At 47.6% G+C, this 17,806-nt stretch overlaps 1 protein-coding gene across 1 annotated transcript in view; it reads right to left on the bottom strand.

Moving 5' to 3' along the window:
- Positions 1-17,806, bottom strand: part of LOC126173262 (uncharacterized) — a 60,164-nt gene that overhangs the window by 16,751 nt on the left and 25,607 nt on the right. The window contains exon 2 of the mRNA XM_049920943.1: positions 14,126-14,419. Coding sequence (XP_049776900.1) covers positions 14,126-14,413 — 288 coding nt within the window. The 5' untranslated portion in view covers positions 14,414-14,419. The remainder of the gene's footprint in view (positions 1-14,125; positions 14,420-17,806) is intronic.

The raw sequence follows: 17,806 nt of genomic DNA, 5'->3' as shown, positions 1-17,806 counted from the left end.
TTCCATGTTAGAACATTTTTGTGCTATTTGCTGGCATTAGGTTCTATATTTGATTTGAAATATTTAACTGGTTCCTTTACATTTACCGCATTATACTACCAGTTTCATTAATGACTAAGCAGGCTGTATCATGACAAAACACATTACTGTAGTGACTACATAATGTGGACTATATGCACCATCAAAGTGGCCTCATACCCAGGAAATGAGAGCAGGGAGGCACATGCAGAAATCATTCATCGGATGCAACGTCCTAATGGAGGTGGTCTGCCGTTGCCTTCCTCCGACGTGTTATGAAGTGTTAAGTGTGTATCTGTCTTGTGTGGAGGTTTGTAATGCGTGCATGTACAGTGCAGTGTTTTGTTTGTTTGTTATAGTTTACGGGAAGGGGTAGGGTGAAGTTCGGTGCTGACACACAGCCCACCGCTCTCGAGTAGCGCCAAAGGTGCCACCGAGCTTAGCGAATCGCCATCAGCAGTGCCAACTGCATTGGCTGCGGAGAGATTTGGAATTTAAACCACGACGTTGGTGCAGAGACCAGTGATCAGGAACTTGACGACATTACCTTTCCTCCCCATCCCGGCGAAATACTGCCAGTTAAAATTTTCCATCGCCAGGTTTCGATGCAGCTAACCTCCTAGTAGAGCGCCTTCACCCTGGCGTGAGTTAGCGACCTTGGCTATAGAGGATGGTGTGGACGGTATTACAGAGCAAAAATTTAAGGGCGTCGGTCACTGTTATCAGTAGATGCCAGTTTCGCCTAGCTCGTGTCCGTTGAAGACGGCAGCTGGCGGACAGCGTACACTGTCTCTCAGTACAGAAGGCAGAATCGTTGTTTATGCTTCACTGTGGAAACCACAAGAGACGGCAGTACAACTTTATCATTACTTAGCTTAAGGAATATGAATCAATCAAGGCTACAAATTAATTCAGAAACTTTGACAATAAAACTGAATATCAACTTTATGTGTGATGCGAAGCCGGCCGCTGTGACCGAGCGGTTCTAGGTGCTTCCGTCCAGAACCGAGCTTCTGCTACGGTCGCAGGTTCGAATCCTGCCTCGGGCATGGATGTGTGTGACGTTTAAGTAGTTTAAATAGTTCTAAGTGTAGGGGACTGATGACCTCAGTGCTTAGAACCATTTGAACCATTTTTTGTGATGCGAAGGCAGCCGAGAGATACATACGCCGATGATACATTTATACAAAAAAGTACTTTTCCCTGCATTTTGCTAATCATTACCTACTGGCATCAAAAATACAAATTTCTGTCAACATGGCGATTTCGTGAATACCAAGTCTATGTAGGAAGCTGATCGCCGTCACGCCCAGGAATACGCCTATAAGGTGAAGTTGATCCGAGGTGATCATTTAAAACTTACCGTTTATGAAATTATTTCTACTGGATTAGTCACTTTTTACTGATATTTACTGGCATGACGAGTTTCAGCAGCATGCTACCACCATCCGGTACATTGCAATTATATGTACATTGCATTAATCTCAAGTTTATTGAGTATTATTTGCTAGGTATGCCATTGAGGTTATGTGTCGCAATTTAACCCTTTACAGTTTGATGCATTTATTTTAGTATGTACTTCAAGTGAATTGTATTTTTACATTACTTCATTAGTTTACTGGTCCAAGTGACACCAAATGTAATCTCATATTAAGAATTGGAAATTTTGATTCATTGGGCAATGCGTGGTAACAGGTTTCTAAATGCTAAGCTAGAAAGTAACAAAGCAAATTTCTTTAAAAATTAGTCAAGTATGGAACGTCTGTTGTACGTACATTAAAATTATACCAAACAAACAATACATAATGATATTATTTAATTTTTGTGGCCGGCCGCTGTGGCGGAGCGGTTCTAGGCGCTTGAATCCGGAGCCGCGCTGCTGCTGCGGTTGCAGGTTCGACTCCTGCCTCGGGCATGGACGAGTGTGATGTCCTTAGGTTAGTTAGGTTTAAGTAGTTCTAAGTCTAGGGGACTCATGACCTCAGATGCTAAGTCCCATAGTGCTCAGAGCCATTTGAACCATTTAATTTTTGTCATGGCATAAACAAGCTCATACGGGGTGATTCAAAACGCACTGCACATACTTCGTGGATGTAACGCAACCATAAAAATAAGCGTAAAATGATAAACAGAATTTTCTCTGAAACTTTTTTACTCCATAGTTGAGCAGTAAAGTAGGGATCACAATTGAAAAATACTCAACATAAAATTAATTCTTCTCAGAAAGCGACGACACGAAGGGACCCGAAAGTTCAACACAATGACGTACTGTATATTTAACACAGAACATGTTCAAAATGATGTCTGTTTAACGAATACAATAACGTCCTCGACATCTTACCGCTCTCGGCATGTTGCAAGTCCCGTTTATCTTATTTTGCACAGCTGCTCAGCCATTTTCTATTCTTTGCTGTAGCTGTGGTACTTTTTCAAGTGCATCACCATACACAAGCTACTTGAGACGGCCCCAAAGATAAAAGTCCAGGGGGTTAAGATTCAGCGGTTTAAGCAACTGGTCCTGCACGACTTATCCACTTACCGGGATAAGAAACAGTGAGGTACACTCTCGCGTACCGACTCAAATGTGCAGGAGCACCGTCGTGCGTAAACCATAAGTTGGTTCTTGTGGGCAGTGGGATATCATGAGGCAGATCACTCAGTTCGTGTTCCTAAGGTAGGCGCTTGGAAGAACATGCGGTCCAAGTAGTTGACTGTCCACTACAATAAATGTTCAGCGCGAAACGATGTCGATATCCTCGTAGTGAAGTTGAGCAAGGATTCTCATATGGCCACACGTTCATGTTATGAGCGTTCATGATACACGCAAGGGTAAAGAGCCTCTCATACGTGAAGAGTAACCAGCAGTGGATTAATAGCTTGGCGCTCGAGTAACTACTGTCAGAAGCTGTGACATGTGGGGTAATCTGCAGGTGTCAGCTCGCTATACTTTCTGCAGGTGAAGTGGTTTTTTTTTGTGGTTTTAGGGCGCACAACTTCAATGGTCATTAGCGCCCTGACTACTCTAAGAATGCACCGCGAGGCACAAGTTGACAACAACAACTAAAAGGGAAAACACGATAAAAGACAGACTGACAGGCATAGGATTAAAAAACAGCATCATCAAATGTCCTTAGCGAGGTTTGTCAAATTGATAAAACGAAGAACACGAGCAGCTGCTCGTGGGTCATCCGCTAAAATGGCATCGAAAGTACTTGGCAGGTTAAGATCTAGGCGCAGTATGTTAAGATCTGGACAGGACATTAAAATGTGTCTAACCGTCAGCAAGTGCCCACATGGGCAGAACGGCGACGGCGCAGCCGTCAGCAGATGGCGATGGCTGAACCGGCAGTGTCCAATTCTTAACCGGGGTAAAACGACCTCCTCCCGCCGAGAAGGGCGTGAGGAGGACGTCCAAGCCACGGGAAGAGGTTTTAAGGCCCGAAGCTTGTTGTCGGTAAGTGCAGCCCAATCGGCATGCCACAGCGATAAAATGCGTCGACAAATGACCCTGCTAAAATCGGACAAAGGGACACAACAAGAAGCTGTCCGAGGCTGGAGGACCGCAGCCTTGGCCGCGGCATCTGCAGCTTCGTTCCCAGGGATACCGACATGGCCAGGAACCCACATAAAGCTAACCGGAGAACCGACGTCCACCAGCTGCTGAAGAGAGCGTTGGATCCGGTGTACGAAAGGGTGAACCGGGTACGGATCACTGAGGCTCTGGATGGCGCTCAGGGAATCTGAGCAGATGACATAAGCAGAATGTCGGTGGCGGCAGATGTAAAGAACAGCCTGATAGAGGGCAAAGAGCTCAGCTGTGAAGACCGAACAATGGCCATGGAGCCGGTATTTGAAACTTTGTGCATTGACAATAAAGGAACACCCGACCCCGTCATTGGTCTTAGAGCCATCTGTATAAATGAAAGTCATGTTGATGAACTTCGAACGAAGTTCCAAAAAACGGGAGTGGTAGACCGAATCGGGGGTGACCTCTTTTGGGAGCGAGCTGAGGTCAAGGTGAACGCGGACCTGAGCCTGGAGCCAAGGTGGCGTGTGGCTCTCGCTCACTCGAAAGGTTGCAGGGAGTGAAAAATTAAGGTGTTGAAGGAGGCGACGAAACCGAACTCCAGGGGGTAGCAGGGCAGAGACATACAACCCGTATTGACGGTCAAGAGAGTCGTCAAAAAAAGAACGATAAGACGGATGGTCGGGCATTGACAGTAGCCGACAGGCATACCGACAAAGCAGTATATCGCGCCGGTAGGTGAGTGGCAATTCGCCAGCGTCAGCTTGAAGACTCTCTACGGGACTAGTATAAAATGCTCCGATCGCAAGTCGTAAACCCCGATGTTGTATGGAGTTGAGGCGGCGTAAGATGGATGGCCGTGCAGAGGAGTATACGAAGCTCCCATAATCCAGCTTGGAGCGGACGATCGACCGATATAGACGAAGTAGGACGGTTCGATCCGCTCCCCACGACATACCACTGAGAACACGGAGGACATTTAAAGAACGGGTACAACGGGCGGCCAAATATGACACATGTGGTGACCAGCTAAGTTTCCTGTCAAATGTAAGGCCTAAAAATTTGGTTGTCTCCACGATTGGGAGAGCAACGGGACCGAGTCGTAAGGACGGTGGGAGAAACTCTTTGTAGCGCCAGAAGTTAATACAGACCGTCTTCTCGGCAGAAAAACGGAAGCCATTGGCGACACTCCAGGAGTAAAGACGGTCAAGAGAACGCTGAAGACAGCGCTCCAGGACACGTGTACACTGCGCGCTGCAATAGATGGTAAAATCGTCCACGAAAAGGGAGCCTGACACATCAGCTGGGAGGCAATCCATTATTGGATTGATCGCGATGGCGAAGAGAGCGACGCTCAAAACTGAGCCCTGTGGTACCCCATTCTCCTGGCGAAAGGTGTCGGACAGGACAGAACCCACACGTACCCTGAACTGTCGATCCATTAAAAAGGAACGAATAAAAAGAGGGAGGCGACCGCGAAGGCCCCATGTATGCATGGTGCGGAGAATGCCCGCCCTCCAACAGGTGTCGTAAGCCTTCTCCAAATCAAAGAACACAGCCGCGGTCGGGCGCTTCCGCAAGAAGTTATTCATAATGAAGGTCGACAAGGTAACCAGATGGTCAACAGCAGAGCGGCGCCTACGAAATCCACATTGTACATTGGTAAGTAGGCGTCGAGACTCGAGCAGCCAAACCAATCGAGAGTTAACCATTCGCTCCATCACTTTACAGACACAGCTGGTAAGCGAGATAGGTCGATAACTGGAAGGCAAGTGCTTGTCCTTCCCCGGCTTAGGAATCGGGACAACAATAGACTCGCGCCAGCATGCGGGAACATGTCCCTCAATCCAGATGCGATTGTATGTACGAAGAAGAAAACCTTTACCCGCAGGAGAAAGGTTCTTCAGCATCTGAATATGAATAGAATCAGGCCCTGGAGCGGAGGACCGTGATCGGCCAAGTGCGTTTTCGAGTTCCCGCATGGTGAATGGGGCATTATAACTTTCACAATTCGAGGAGCGGAAGTCAGGTGGCCTAGCCTCCTCTGCCTGTTTACGGGGGAGGAAGGCAGGGTGGTAATGAGCGGAGCTCGAAACCTCTGCGAAAAAGCGGCCGAAGGCATTGGAGACAGCCTCAGGGGCCACAAGGACGTCATTCGCGACCTTCAAGCCAGAAACTGGGGAGTGGACCTTAGTGCCAGATAGCCGGCGGAGGCTACCCCAGACAACAGAAGAAGGAGTAAAACTGTTGAAGGTGCTTGTGAAAGCAGCCCAGCTGGCTTTCTTGCTTTCTTTAATAATACGACGACACTGAGCACGTAATCGTTTCTAATTAATACAATTCTCCACTGTAGGGTGGCGTTTAAAGGTGCGTAAAGCACGTCGACGAGCACGTAAAGCGTCTCTACATGCTGCGGTCCACCAGGGGACCGGTACGCGACGTGGAGAAGAAGTAGGGTGAGGGATGGAATATTCAACAGCAGCGAGAGTGACTTCCGTGAGGTGTGCGACCTGACGATCGCAGCTTGTGAAGGTTTGATCCTGAAAGGTCGCCCTGGAAGAGAAGAGCCCCCAGTCTCCCTTGGAGATGGTCCAACTAGAGGAGCACGGAGAGGGAGTATGCTGCAGGAGATGGATAACACCCGGGAAGTGGTCGCTCGAATATGTATCAGCAAGTGCATACCACTCAAACCGACGTGCAAGTTGGGGAGTACATATAGAGAGGTCTAAATGGGAATAGGTGTGAGATGTGTCCGAAAGAAAAGTAGGGGCGCCAGTATTGAGGCAGACAAGATTGAGCTGGTTGAAAAGGTCTGCTAACAAGGAGCCCCTTGGGCAGGATGCTGGAGAGCCCCAAAGGGGATGGTGGGCATTGAAGTCTCCAGTTAACAAAAATGGTGCAGGTAGCTGAGCAATAAGTTGCATCATGTCTGCCCTGGTAACGGCAGATGACGATGGAGTGTAAACGGTACAAAAGGAAAACGTAAAAGTGGGGAGAGTAATGCGGATGGCAACTGACTGCAGGCCGGTGTGCACGGTGATGGGATCGTAGTAAATATCATCCCGGGCCAGCAACATAACCCCTCCATGAGCTGGGATACCTACCACAGGGGGTAGGTCAAAACGCACAGAGGTGTAGTGTGCCAAGGCAATTTGATCGCATGGGCGTAGCTTCGTTTCCTGGAGGGCTACGACGAGCGGACAGTGCAAGCGGAGCAGCAACTTCAAGTCCTCTCGGTTGGAGCGAATGCTGCGAATATTCCAGTGAATAAGTGCCATCGTAAGAAAAGGAAGATGAAAAAAGGGGTCACCTCGAAGGCCGCTGAGGGCATGGCTTCGAGCGAGCACCGCCGCCGCTATCAGTAGGCGGACAGTCATCGTCCATTGGGTCCATAGGTTCATCGGCCATCTCGGGAGGATGGCCGGGAGGGGGAGCTTCCTCCGCCGGTGAACGGCCAGATGTACGGCTACCAGCGGTGCGGCCAGGCGAAACGGATGACGGCCTGGGGCGGCAACCGCTGGGTGGCGCAGGAGAAGAAATGCGCCGTGGCGGAGAAGGAGAACTGTGCTTCCTATGAGCCTTTTTGGAAGGACGTTTGGTGGAAGTACCGGTCGAAGGCTGGGAGGTCGAGGAACGTAGGAAGTCTGCACGGGATGGTTCCTTCTTAAAGGCCCGTGCATCTGACTTCGGGGTCTTCGTCTTAGCAGAAGCTGATGAAGGGGCTGGTGTCTGTGGGGTGATGGGAGGAAGAGGAGACGTCGACCGCGCGATCTTAGCACTGGCCGAACGGACAACCGTGGTGCTGAAGGTCAGATCTCATGTCTGGGTTGCTACCTCCCTGGTAGTCCGAGGAGAGGCGAGGACAGTACTGTATTTCCCCGCTGGGAGCAGCGCGGGCTTCCTACTAGCCAATAGCTTGCGAGCAGCCGAGGTGGACACTTTCTCTTTGACCCGAATTTCCTGGATACAGCGTTCCTCCTTATAGACAGGACAGTCGCGGGAGGATGCGGCATGGTCACCCTGACAGTTCACACAACGAGGAGACGGAGGTGGACAGTCACCCTCATGGGCATCCCTGCCACAAGTGACACATTTAGCCGCATTGGAACAAGACTGTCGAGTGTGATTGAAACGCTGACACTGGTAGCAGCGCGTAGGTGTCGGGACATAGGGGCGAACAGAAATAACCTCGTAGCCCGCCTTGATGCGCGATGGCAGCTTAACACTATCGAAGGTCAAGAAAAGTGTCCGGGTCGGTACAAGGTCATTGTTGACCTTTTTCATGACCCTATGGACAGCCGTCACGCCCTGCTCAGCGAGGAAAGATTGAATCTCCTCGTCAGTCAATCCGTCGAGGGAGCTAGTATAGACTACACCACGAGACGAATTCAAAGTTCGGTGGGCCTCCACCCGGACAGGGAACGTGTACAGGAGTGTGGCCCGAAGCAGTTTTTGTGCCTGAAAGGCACTCTCAGTTTCTAGTAATAAGGTACCGTTACGCAACCTGGTACAAGATTTGACAGATCCGGCTATGGCATCTACGCCCTTCTGGATAACGAAAGGGTTGACAGAGGAAAAATCCTTTCCGTCCTCAGATCGAGAAACGACGAGGAACTGTGGGGCAGGTGGTAGTACTTTTGTCACTGGTGGCTGGTCACGTTTCCGTTTTTGGGCAGAAGTCGAAAGCGATGGAGTAGAATCCATTGCGGAGGAATCCCCCATGATTGCCAGCGTCTCCGATGGCGCGCTCCTTCCTTGTGGGGACCCTCTCAGAGGGCACTCCCGCCTTAGGTGAATGTTTACACCTCAGGTCACACCTCCCGAGAAACAGACGGAGGGACCAATCGGCATGGTCAGAAGGTATCAGCTCAGGCAATCACCCCTCCCCGGGCCTGGCCTTTACCAGGGGGTACGCGCGTTCCTTCCATGTCTACCCAGGGCGGGGACTTACGCGTTACCCCTTCACCGGCTACGCGTGCGAACGCGTGTGTCGGCCTTCAGGCACGCACAGGGAGGAAGGAAGAAGAGGAAAAAGAAGAGAGAGAGGGAGAAAGAGGACAGACTGTCTCAAACGCCGAGGCGGAGAGCAGAGAAGGCAAGGAGAAGAAGGCCTTGAGAAAGCAAGGAGAAGAAGGGAATGAGAAGGCAAGGAGAAGAAGGCAATGAGAAGGCAAGGAGAAAAAGGCAATGAGAAGGCAAGGAGAAAAAGGCAATGAGAAGGCAAGGAGAAGTCAAGGGAAAGGGTAAGGAAGACAGTGAGGTGGAGAAGAGCAAAGAAAGGAACCAACAAAAGGAAGGAAGAAACGAGAAGTGAAAAAACCAGAAAGACCACAATTATAGGTCGTGGAACCGTCCGTCTCCGGACGCAGGCGCTAACTACCCCCGTGAGGGGGATGGACTCCTTTTAGTCGCCTCTTACGACAGGCAGGAATACCTTGGGCCTATTCTAATCCCCGGACCCGCAGGGGGGGCAGGTGAAGTGGGTGGAGTTGCTGCCTCCGAAGCAGGCGCTCTATACCTGATTGATGAACCCCTGCAGTGGCATCTATACGGCGGGTATTTATGGTCAGATCTCCGTCTACAATTTCCAGTATGTTCTCAACACCCACTCCAACCAGCTGAGGGCGATCTAATGATGGTGCTCAGCGAATGCCACAACCCTTTAAACGCCTGTCCACAGTGGTACGCCTGTCCACAGTGGTACGCCATCGTACCGTGCACACCAATGAAGTCTATGAACTACCAAGAGAATAAATGTACGTAGTACGTCTGGAGCCGCTACACTACAGCAACGCCGTAGAGTACAAAGCAACACACCGAAGTCGAGTAAACAAAGGCATCTAGCGCCAGATATAACGTAGCTATATAGAGTGGTATGCAAAGCAACATCAGTCGATATGCAGACCACAACACACCAAAACGCTTGTACTACCTAGAGATGCACAAATTCTCCTTCCAGCTTGCCTGTCACTGCCTCCTTCGCAACCGTTGAAGCACTTCAACCTGCTGCAACAACACAAAGGTTAAAGCCGGCCAACTTGGTTTTCTGCAAGCCTGGAAAGCTTCGCAGGACCCGTCCAGCCCGCTACACCTGACAACAAGTGGAACTGACAATGCACCGTGACTACAGTATAGGCAGGTATACATTTGCGTATGTCGTTTCGCTGCAGCTCATCTAAAGATGGGAGCAGCAAGATGATCAAATCTAGCTGAAAGGAGATTGAGGAGAAATTGAGAATTACGGAGTATATATAAATCACGAAACAGAACCAAAGTCCCTGCTTGGGAGAAGCTTTCGCGTGTTCACGACGCAGCTTCAGATAAATCGAGGGATGTCTTGCTATGAAAATTCTGTAAAAAGTTACTAAACTCTAATTGGGGAACCTTGGGCATGTTACGACATGTTTGTAAATTTCACCATCACTTACCTCACTCTACAAGTATTCTGAAAGAGGTCAAAGTGTTAGTGGCTGACAGGTGTGTAAAACCATCTGGCAAGGATTTGAGGCCATTTAGAAGTACATAGGCTTCCTAAATTTAGGGCGAACATTGAGTGAAATAGAAAAAATGCCTCAGTGGATACAAGAAAAGACACGTTTTCGTGGTACGCATCACAGAGCGAAGAAATCTTATTATGAAAGGAATGCTTCTTCCTTCAGACATGTACGTTTTACGTTAGCATAATATGAGAAAGGAACTTCGTGTTTGACGAAATGCATTTGGGGAATTTACAATGAACTATTTTGTCATCTTAGGAAGAATTCAGCAAACCTGCAATACACATCCTGGCACAAGTAATTAAAATTCGTGAAACTGGGTTTGTATTTGGCTGAAACACACTAAGGCTGCTGAAATTAGGCATACAAAACTTTATTTTGGTTAGTGTTACAGCATAATATACATATTTAAGCTGTTAAGTCCAAAGTACCTCTACTTTCAAGTTACAGAGTTAACCGCTCATATGGAAATAAATAAGCCCGCAATACGCCGAAAAAGGAAAAAAGGACAAAAAATCCATAATTTTCAGGGTTACAATGACTAAGAATGAATATATATTACATTGGGCCTCGTCTTGTGATACTCTGCTAAAAAAGTTTGAACTGTACGTATAACAATACAACGAAAGCGTACAGAATAAACTGCTAAATAGCGTAGCACCGAGTAGTCTACTTGGGTAGGGCGTAGCTTTACTTGGAGGGGAGGAAAGCAGCCTGCCGGTTCGGCCTGTAATGTGCGGGAGATTGCCTGCCTAGCTAATAGTCAAGCGAAATTTGTGCACCTCTAGTAGAAGTCCATGATGTAATGCCTACCACAGATCATTTTGCTCTTTACTTTATTTAACATTTTACTCTTATTTTGAATCACGAATTACACCTACGAACTGTGTACAGTTACTTTTCAATGGCCCTGTATAAAAAAGATTCGATCTTGATTGTCGTATCTTCGCAATTGCAATAAGTTTCTGTTACAGTTAACAGTCTCTGGAACGATGTAAACTTCGGAATATTAACTGAGTCAGAGAAATAATTTTCCACAAAAAATTGAAGTAATACACTAATGAAACAATGTAAACATACAACTCATTTAGGGTACACTCTGAAATAAACTCTTATTTCTATACGGGATTGAGTTACGATATATAACCTCACTGACACACCCAGAAAATAATACTCATCACACTTCAAATTACTATAAAGTACACGAAACTGTAACACAGCAGGTGATTGTAGTATACTGCCGAAATTTTCGTACTAATAAATATTAGTAGAAAGTTTCCTCTACTTTACGTCTATGGTCACAAACTTTTTGTCAACAGATTACCGGTTTCGGTCTATAATGATCGTCTTCAGATATGCAGCAAAATATGGGAAAACATAATTACAATCGCAGATTTTCTACAGCTTAAAACAATAAAATAGACGACAGTGAAAAGAAAGTATGACAAATTTGATGGGTCTGGAGTATACTGGATTGACTACAGTAACTGTGACAAAAATTATATCGGTCAAACCGGCCGATTTTTTAACTTAAGGTTTAAAGAACATTCACAGCCACGGAACAAAACTGCTTTGGGACAGCATTTATTTCAAACTTGTCTTTCTACAGCGAGCACTGATAATTGTATGCGTATTCTCCACACAGCGGAAAAGGCCATACTCTCAATTTGTTATACGAGCTTGAAATTTATAAGACAAAGAAAAAGAACGAAAAAAACTATTTAACTGGCAGAGCAACTTCGTGTCTAATGCCTACTTTGCTTTGTTTGACAATTTTTTTCCCTTTATTTTCATTTCCATTCCCCTTCAGGGGCGGGCTCTTTGTCTGACAACTGAAGGCCTCTGTTACATATAGTTTGTTGACAGTTTCACCTAGTATAGAGTGCCTTACATATTTACTTCATTTTGGTACGTTGTACGCGTAACTAGTATTTTCTTGTTCCGTCCCTGTTTATATAATATACTGCATGAACTAGTAATGTTGTTCATGCACTAGTACGGAATTTTATCATACTTTTCTGGCGTTAGTGCTAAAACAGGGCGCTGATTATGTGCAGCAGTAAGTTTTCTTTCATTGTTGCTTCTTTTTTATAGTTTTAATACTATTCTGGGCACTATGAAAGCTGTTTATCATTTATGTCATTATGTGTAATATTGACACGTGAACATATGTCAATTACTGTGTCTTAACTCTTCCTCTTTTTAACAATCTAATTTTTGTCGTGTTTTATTGCATTGCTTTTTATTACATTACAGTCTTTACCGATTGTATCCCCCTTTTATTTTACGTTGTTGAATTTTTCATTGAAGACTTGTGTATGCCTACAGAAGCGACATTTGGTGAACTTACAACACAAACATCTAGAGGCTACTGTACAGCAGTTTGTTTTGAACTGTAGTGCTGCTAACATAATGACACTTGCATATACTGTTATTTATATACATTTGACGATGCTGGTGTTGATTTTGCATTTAACATTTGACGATGCCGCTATGGTTGCAGTACATTAGGACATTGTTTTTATAAAACAGGTATGCCTCTTCATACTTAAAGCGCACAAATGTATATGTATGCCAGTAGCACTTTTCATTATGCTCCATTTTATTGTTTTAGGCTGTAGACAATCTGCTAGTGTATGTTTTCCCATATTTTGCTGCAGATCTGAAGATGGTCGTTATAGACCGAAACCGGTAATCTGTTAACAAAAAGTTTGTGACCATAGTCGTAAAGTAAAGGAAATTTATTCTGTGTTCGGGTCACTGTTTTACTCGCGACAGTGTAGCAGCTTGTAAAATTCGTAGAAAGTGACTGAAGCGGTAGAAATTATTTCATAAATTTACAGTCACAGACATGAAACAATACTCCATTCTTTCTTTCTTTTCTTTCTTCTGCTGGTGCCGTGTCCCGCGGTGTCGCAGGGTTGGCACGGTTAGGAACGGATTTGGCAAGGTTAGTTTTTAAGGGGTGGCCAGATGCCCTTCCTGCCGCCAACCTGTAGCCCCCAGGACTGAATTACAGGGTTATTATAAATGATTGAAGCGATTTCACAGCTCTACAATAACTTTATTATTTGAGATATTTTCACAATGCTTTGCACACACATACAAAAACTCAAAAAATTTTTTTAGGCATTCACAAATGTTCGATATGTGTCCCTTTAGTGATTCGGCAGACATCAAGCCGATAATCAAGTTCCTCTCACACTCGGCGCAACATGTCCCCATCAATGAGTTCGAAAGCATTGTTGATGCGAGCTCGCAGTTCTGGCACGTTTCTTGGTAGAGGAGGTTTAAACACTGAATCTTTCACATCACTATGCGTGAAACTTGCCCGCACGCGTTCAGCCGTTTCTTCGCTCATTGCAGGCCGACCCGTTGATTTCCCCTTACAGAGGTATCCAGAAGCTTTAAACTGCGCATACCATCGCCGAATGGAGTTAGCAGTTGGTGGATCTTTGTTGAACTTCGTCCTGAAGTGTCGTTGCACTGTTATGACTGACTGATGTGAGTGCATTTCAAGCACGACATACGCTTTCTCGGCTCCTGTCGCCATTTTGTCTCACTGCGCTCTCGAGCGCTCTGGCGGCAGAAACCTGAAGTGCGGCTTCAGTCGAACAAAACGTTATGAGTTTTTCTACGTATCTGTAGTGTGTCGTGACCATATGTCAATGAATGGAGCTACAGTGAATGTATGAAATCGCTTCAATCATTTGTAATAGCCCTGTAGTGTACCCCAGCTGTCTGCGTCTAGTGTAATCCGTGAAATAGTGCGAACGTGTTCGAATGTCTGCGAGTCGTGTAACTGAGGCGGAACGTGGGGACCAGCCCGGTATTCACCTAGTGGGATGTGGAAAATCGCCTAAAAACCACACCCAGGCTGGCCGGCACACCGGCCGCCGTCGGTAACCCGCCGGGCGGATTCGATCCGGGGCCGGCGCGCTTACCCGAGTCCAGGAAGCAGCGCGTTAGCGCTCTCGGCTAACCTGGCGGGTGTCAAACAATACTCGATATACACTGATAAAGTTAAGTAAAACTCCACGACTACGCCCGGTAACTGGCTCGTGAGGAGAGAGCGCGGAGTGACCTGCCGGTGGTGCCCGGCGGCGCCGCCGCCCTCGTCCGGCTGCAGCAGCGCGCAGATGCAGGCGGCGACGAGCGCGCCGTCCTGGCGGCGCTCGGCGAGCAGCGACCAGCCGGCGCGCAGGTCGTCCAGCGCGGGCATGTCCGCCGCGTCCGCGGGACCCGCCGTGAAGCCCAGTGCGGCGCACAGCGGCTCGCGCGGGTAGAAGACACGCCGCAGGAAGCTCTCCACGCGCGAGCAGTCGGCCGCGCCGCCGCGCACCACGCGGTACTCCAGCCCGGGGCCCACCATCTCCTCCTGAAAACCACGCCGCCAAGAACCAGCTGAGGAAACGACATGGGATTACGAAAAGACGAAAAAACAAAGTTCAATACATGCAGCATTATGTCCATAAGCCATCGGGGCGCTCTTGTATCGGCCCGAGTGGACGGCACCCCTGGCCGGTATCGGCGCAGCTTTTGCAGCCGCTGAAATGTGTTTTCCGGCACGCTTCACGACTGACGAATGTGTGATGGCCGTAGTAGCTCACATTTTGACCATTAGGTGCGACAGGACCGGATTTACAACAACAAATTGAAGAGTCAAAGAAACTGGTACACCTGCCTAATATCGTGTAGGGTTCCTTGGAGCAACACGGCGTGACAGGGACTCGACTAATGTCTGAAGTAGTGCTGGAGGAAATTGACACCATGAATCCTGCAGGGCTGTTCATAAACCGGTAAGAGTACGAGGGGGTGGAGACCTCTTCTGAACTGCACGTTGCAAAGCATACCAGATATGCTCAATAATGTTCATGTCTGGGGAATTTGGTGGCCAGCGGAAGTGTGTAAACTCAAAAGAGAGTCCCTGGAGGCGCTCTGTAGCAATACAGGAGGTGTCCGGCTGGAATTACCCAAGTCCGCTGGAATGCACAATGGATATGAATGGATGCAGGTGATCAGACAGGATGCCTACGAACGTGTCACCTGTTAGGGATCCCATATCTCTGCAACTGCACACGCCCCTCACCATTAGAAAGCCCCCATCACCTCGAATAGTTCTCTGCTGACATGGAGAGTCCATGGATTCATGAGGTTGCCACCATACACGTACAGGTCCATTCGCTCGATACAATTTGAAACGAGACCAAGCAATATGTTTCCAATCAGCAACAGTCCAACGTCGGTGTTGACTGGTTCAGGTGAGGCGTAAAGCTTTGTGTCCTCCAGTCGGCAAGGTTACACGAGGAGTCTTCGGCTCCGAAAGCCCATATCGATGATGTTTCCTTGAATGGTTGCACACTGACACTTGTTGATGGCACAGCACTGACATCTGCAACAATTTGCGGAAACGTTGCATTTCTGTTACGTTGAACGGTTCTCTTCACTCGTCGCTGGCCCTGCTCTTGCAGGATCTTTTCCCGGTCGCAGCGATGTCGGAGATTTGATGTTTTACCGGATTCCTGATATTCACGGTGCACACGTGATATAGTCAGTTTGATACACGCCGTTATTTTTGTAGCTCGTCCATAATTTTGTTTTTCTATGACATTCTACTGTTTTGTTCAGTATTTCTGTTAGTGACATTTTTGTTTGTCACATGCTGAAGCTTGGAGCAGGATTTTCTACTGGACATTTCAGTTTACCTTATCTTCCATTTGGTTATGAGGCTCAACAACCTCATTCCTTTCCATGTGCCAAGTTCCAGTGTAGCCGTTTGCATGAGATGTGTACATGGTGAGATACCAGTCACTTTCATTCTCTCTTTGGGTGTGGTACCACGTATCAGCATTATCCCACGGGGGCAACGGAACCGGAAGTTTGGTCAGAAGCTGATAATTGTCATGCAGGATCCAGCGGACGCAAGTGAGCACACCTGCTGAGCCACACCGCCAGCAGCTCTGTACTACTAGCGCCTAAGCCACCACAATATAAGCTATGTGATCAAAAGTATCCGGACACCCCCAAAAAACATACGTTTCTCATATTAGGCGCCTTGTGCTGCCACCTACTGCCAGGTACTCCATATCAGTTACCTCAGTAGTCATTAGACATCATGAGAGAGCAGAATGGGGCACTCCGCGGAACTCATGGACTTCGAACGTGGTCAGGTGATTGAGTGTCACTTGTGTCATACGTCTGCACGCGAGATTTCCATACTCCTAAACATCGCTAGGTCCACTGTCTCCGATGTGATAGTGAAGAGGAAACGTGAAGGGACACGTACACCACTAAAGCGTACAGGCCGAACACTGAAAGAGGGTCATAATGTGTGATAGGCAGACATCTATCCAAGTCATCACACAGGAATTCCAAACTACATCTGGATTCACTGCAAGACAGTTATACGGGAGGTGAGAAAACTTGGACTTCTTGGTCGAGCGGCTGCTCATAAGACACACATCACGCTAGTAAATGCGAAACAACGACTCGCTTGGTGTAAGGAGCGTAGACATTGGACAATTGAACAGTGGAAAAACGTTGTGTCGAGTGACGAATCACGGTACACAATGTGGCGATCCGATGGCGGGGTGAGGGTATGACGAGTGCCCGGTGAACGTCATCTGCCAGCGTGTGTAGTGCCAGCGGTAAAATTCTGAGGCGGTGGTGTTATGTTGTGTTCGTGTTTTTCATGGAGGGGGCTTGTACCCCTTGTTGTTTTGCGTGGTACTATCACAGCACAGGCCTACAATGATGTTTTAAGTACCTTCTTGCTTCCCAATGTTGAAGAGCAATGCGGGGACGACGATTTCATCTTTCAGCACGATCGAGCACCTGTTCATAATGCACGGCCTGTGGAGGAGTGGTTACACGACAATAACATCCCTGTAATGGACTGGCCTGCACAGAGTCCTGACCTGAATCCTATAGAACACATTTGAGATGTTTTGGAAGGCCGACTTCTGCCGGGCCTCAACGACCAACATCGATACCTCTCCTCAGTACAGAACTCCTTGAAGAATGGGCTGCCATTCCCCAAGAAACCTTCCAGCACGTATGTCTGCGAGAGTAGAAGCTGTCATCGAGGCTAATGGTGGGCCAGCACCGTACTGAATTCCACCATTACCGATGGAGGGAGCCACGAACTTTTCAGCCAAGTGTCCCGATACTTTTGGGCAAATAGTGTACGACAGCCAACCATGGACCATGGAACTTGCTGTTGGTGGGGAGGCTTGCGTGCCTCAACGATACAGGTAGCCGTACCGTAGGTGCAACCACAACGGAGGGGTATCTGTTGAGAGGCCAGACAAACGTGTGGTTCCTGAAGAGGGCCAGCAGCCTTTTCAGTAGTTGCAGGGGCAGCAGTCTGGATGATTGACTGATCTGGCCTTGTAACACTAACCAAAATGGCCTTGCTGTTCTGGTACTGCGAACGGCTGAAAGCAAGGGGAAACTACAGCCGTAATTTAAAAAGGGAAATGGTTAGGTCAAAGTTAGATATAGTGGGAATTAGTGAAGTTCGGTGGCAGGAGGAACAAGACTTTTGGTCAGGTGAATACAGGGTTACAAATACAAAATCAAATACGGGTAATGCAGGAGTAGGTTTAATAATGAATAAAAAAATAGGAGTACGGGTAAGCTACTACAAACAGCACAGTGAACGCATTATTGTGGCCAAGATAGACACGAACCCCACGCCTACTACAGTAGTACAAGTTTATATGCCAACTAGTTCTGCAGATGATGAAGAAATTGATGAAATGTA

The sequence above is a fragment of the Schistocerca cancellata genome, chromosome 1 (genome assembly GCF_023864275.1).
Source record: "Schistocerca cancellata isolate TAMUIC-IGC-003103 chromosome 1, iqSchCanc2.1, whole genome shotgun sequence".
NCBI classification, from domain to species: domain Eukaryota; kingdom Metazoa; phylum Arthropoda; class Insecta; order Orthoptera; family Acrididae; genus Schistocerca; species Schistocerca cancellata.
This window is presented reverse-complemented; position numbering and strand designations above follow the sequence as displayed.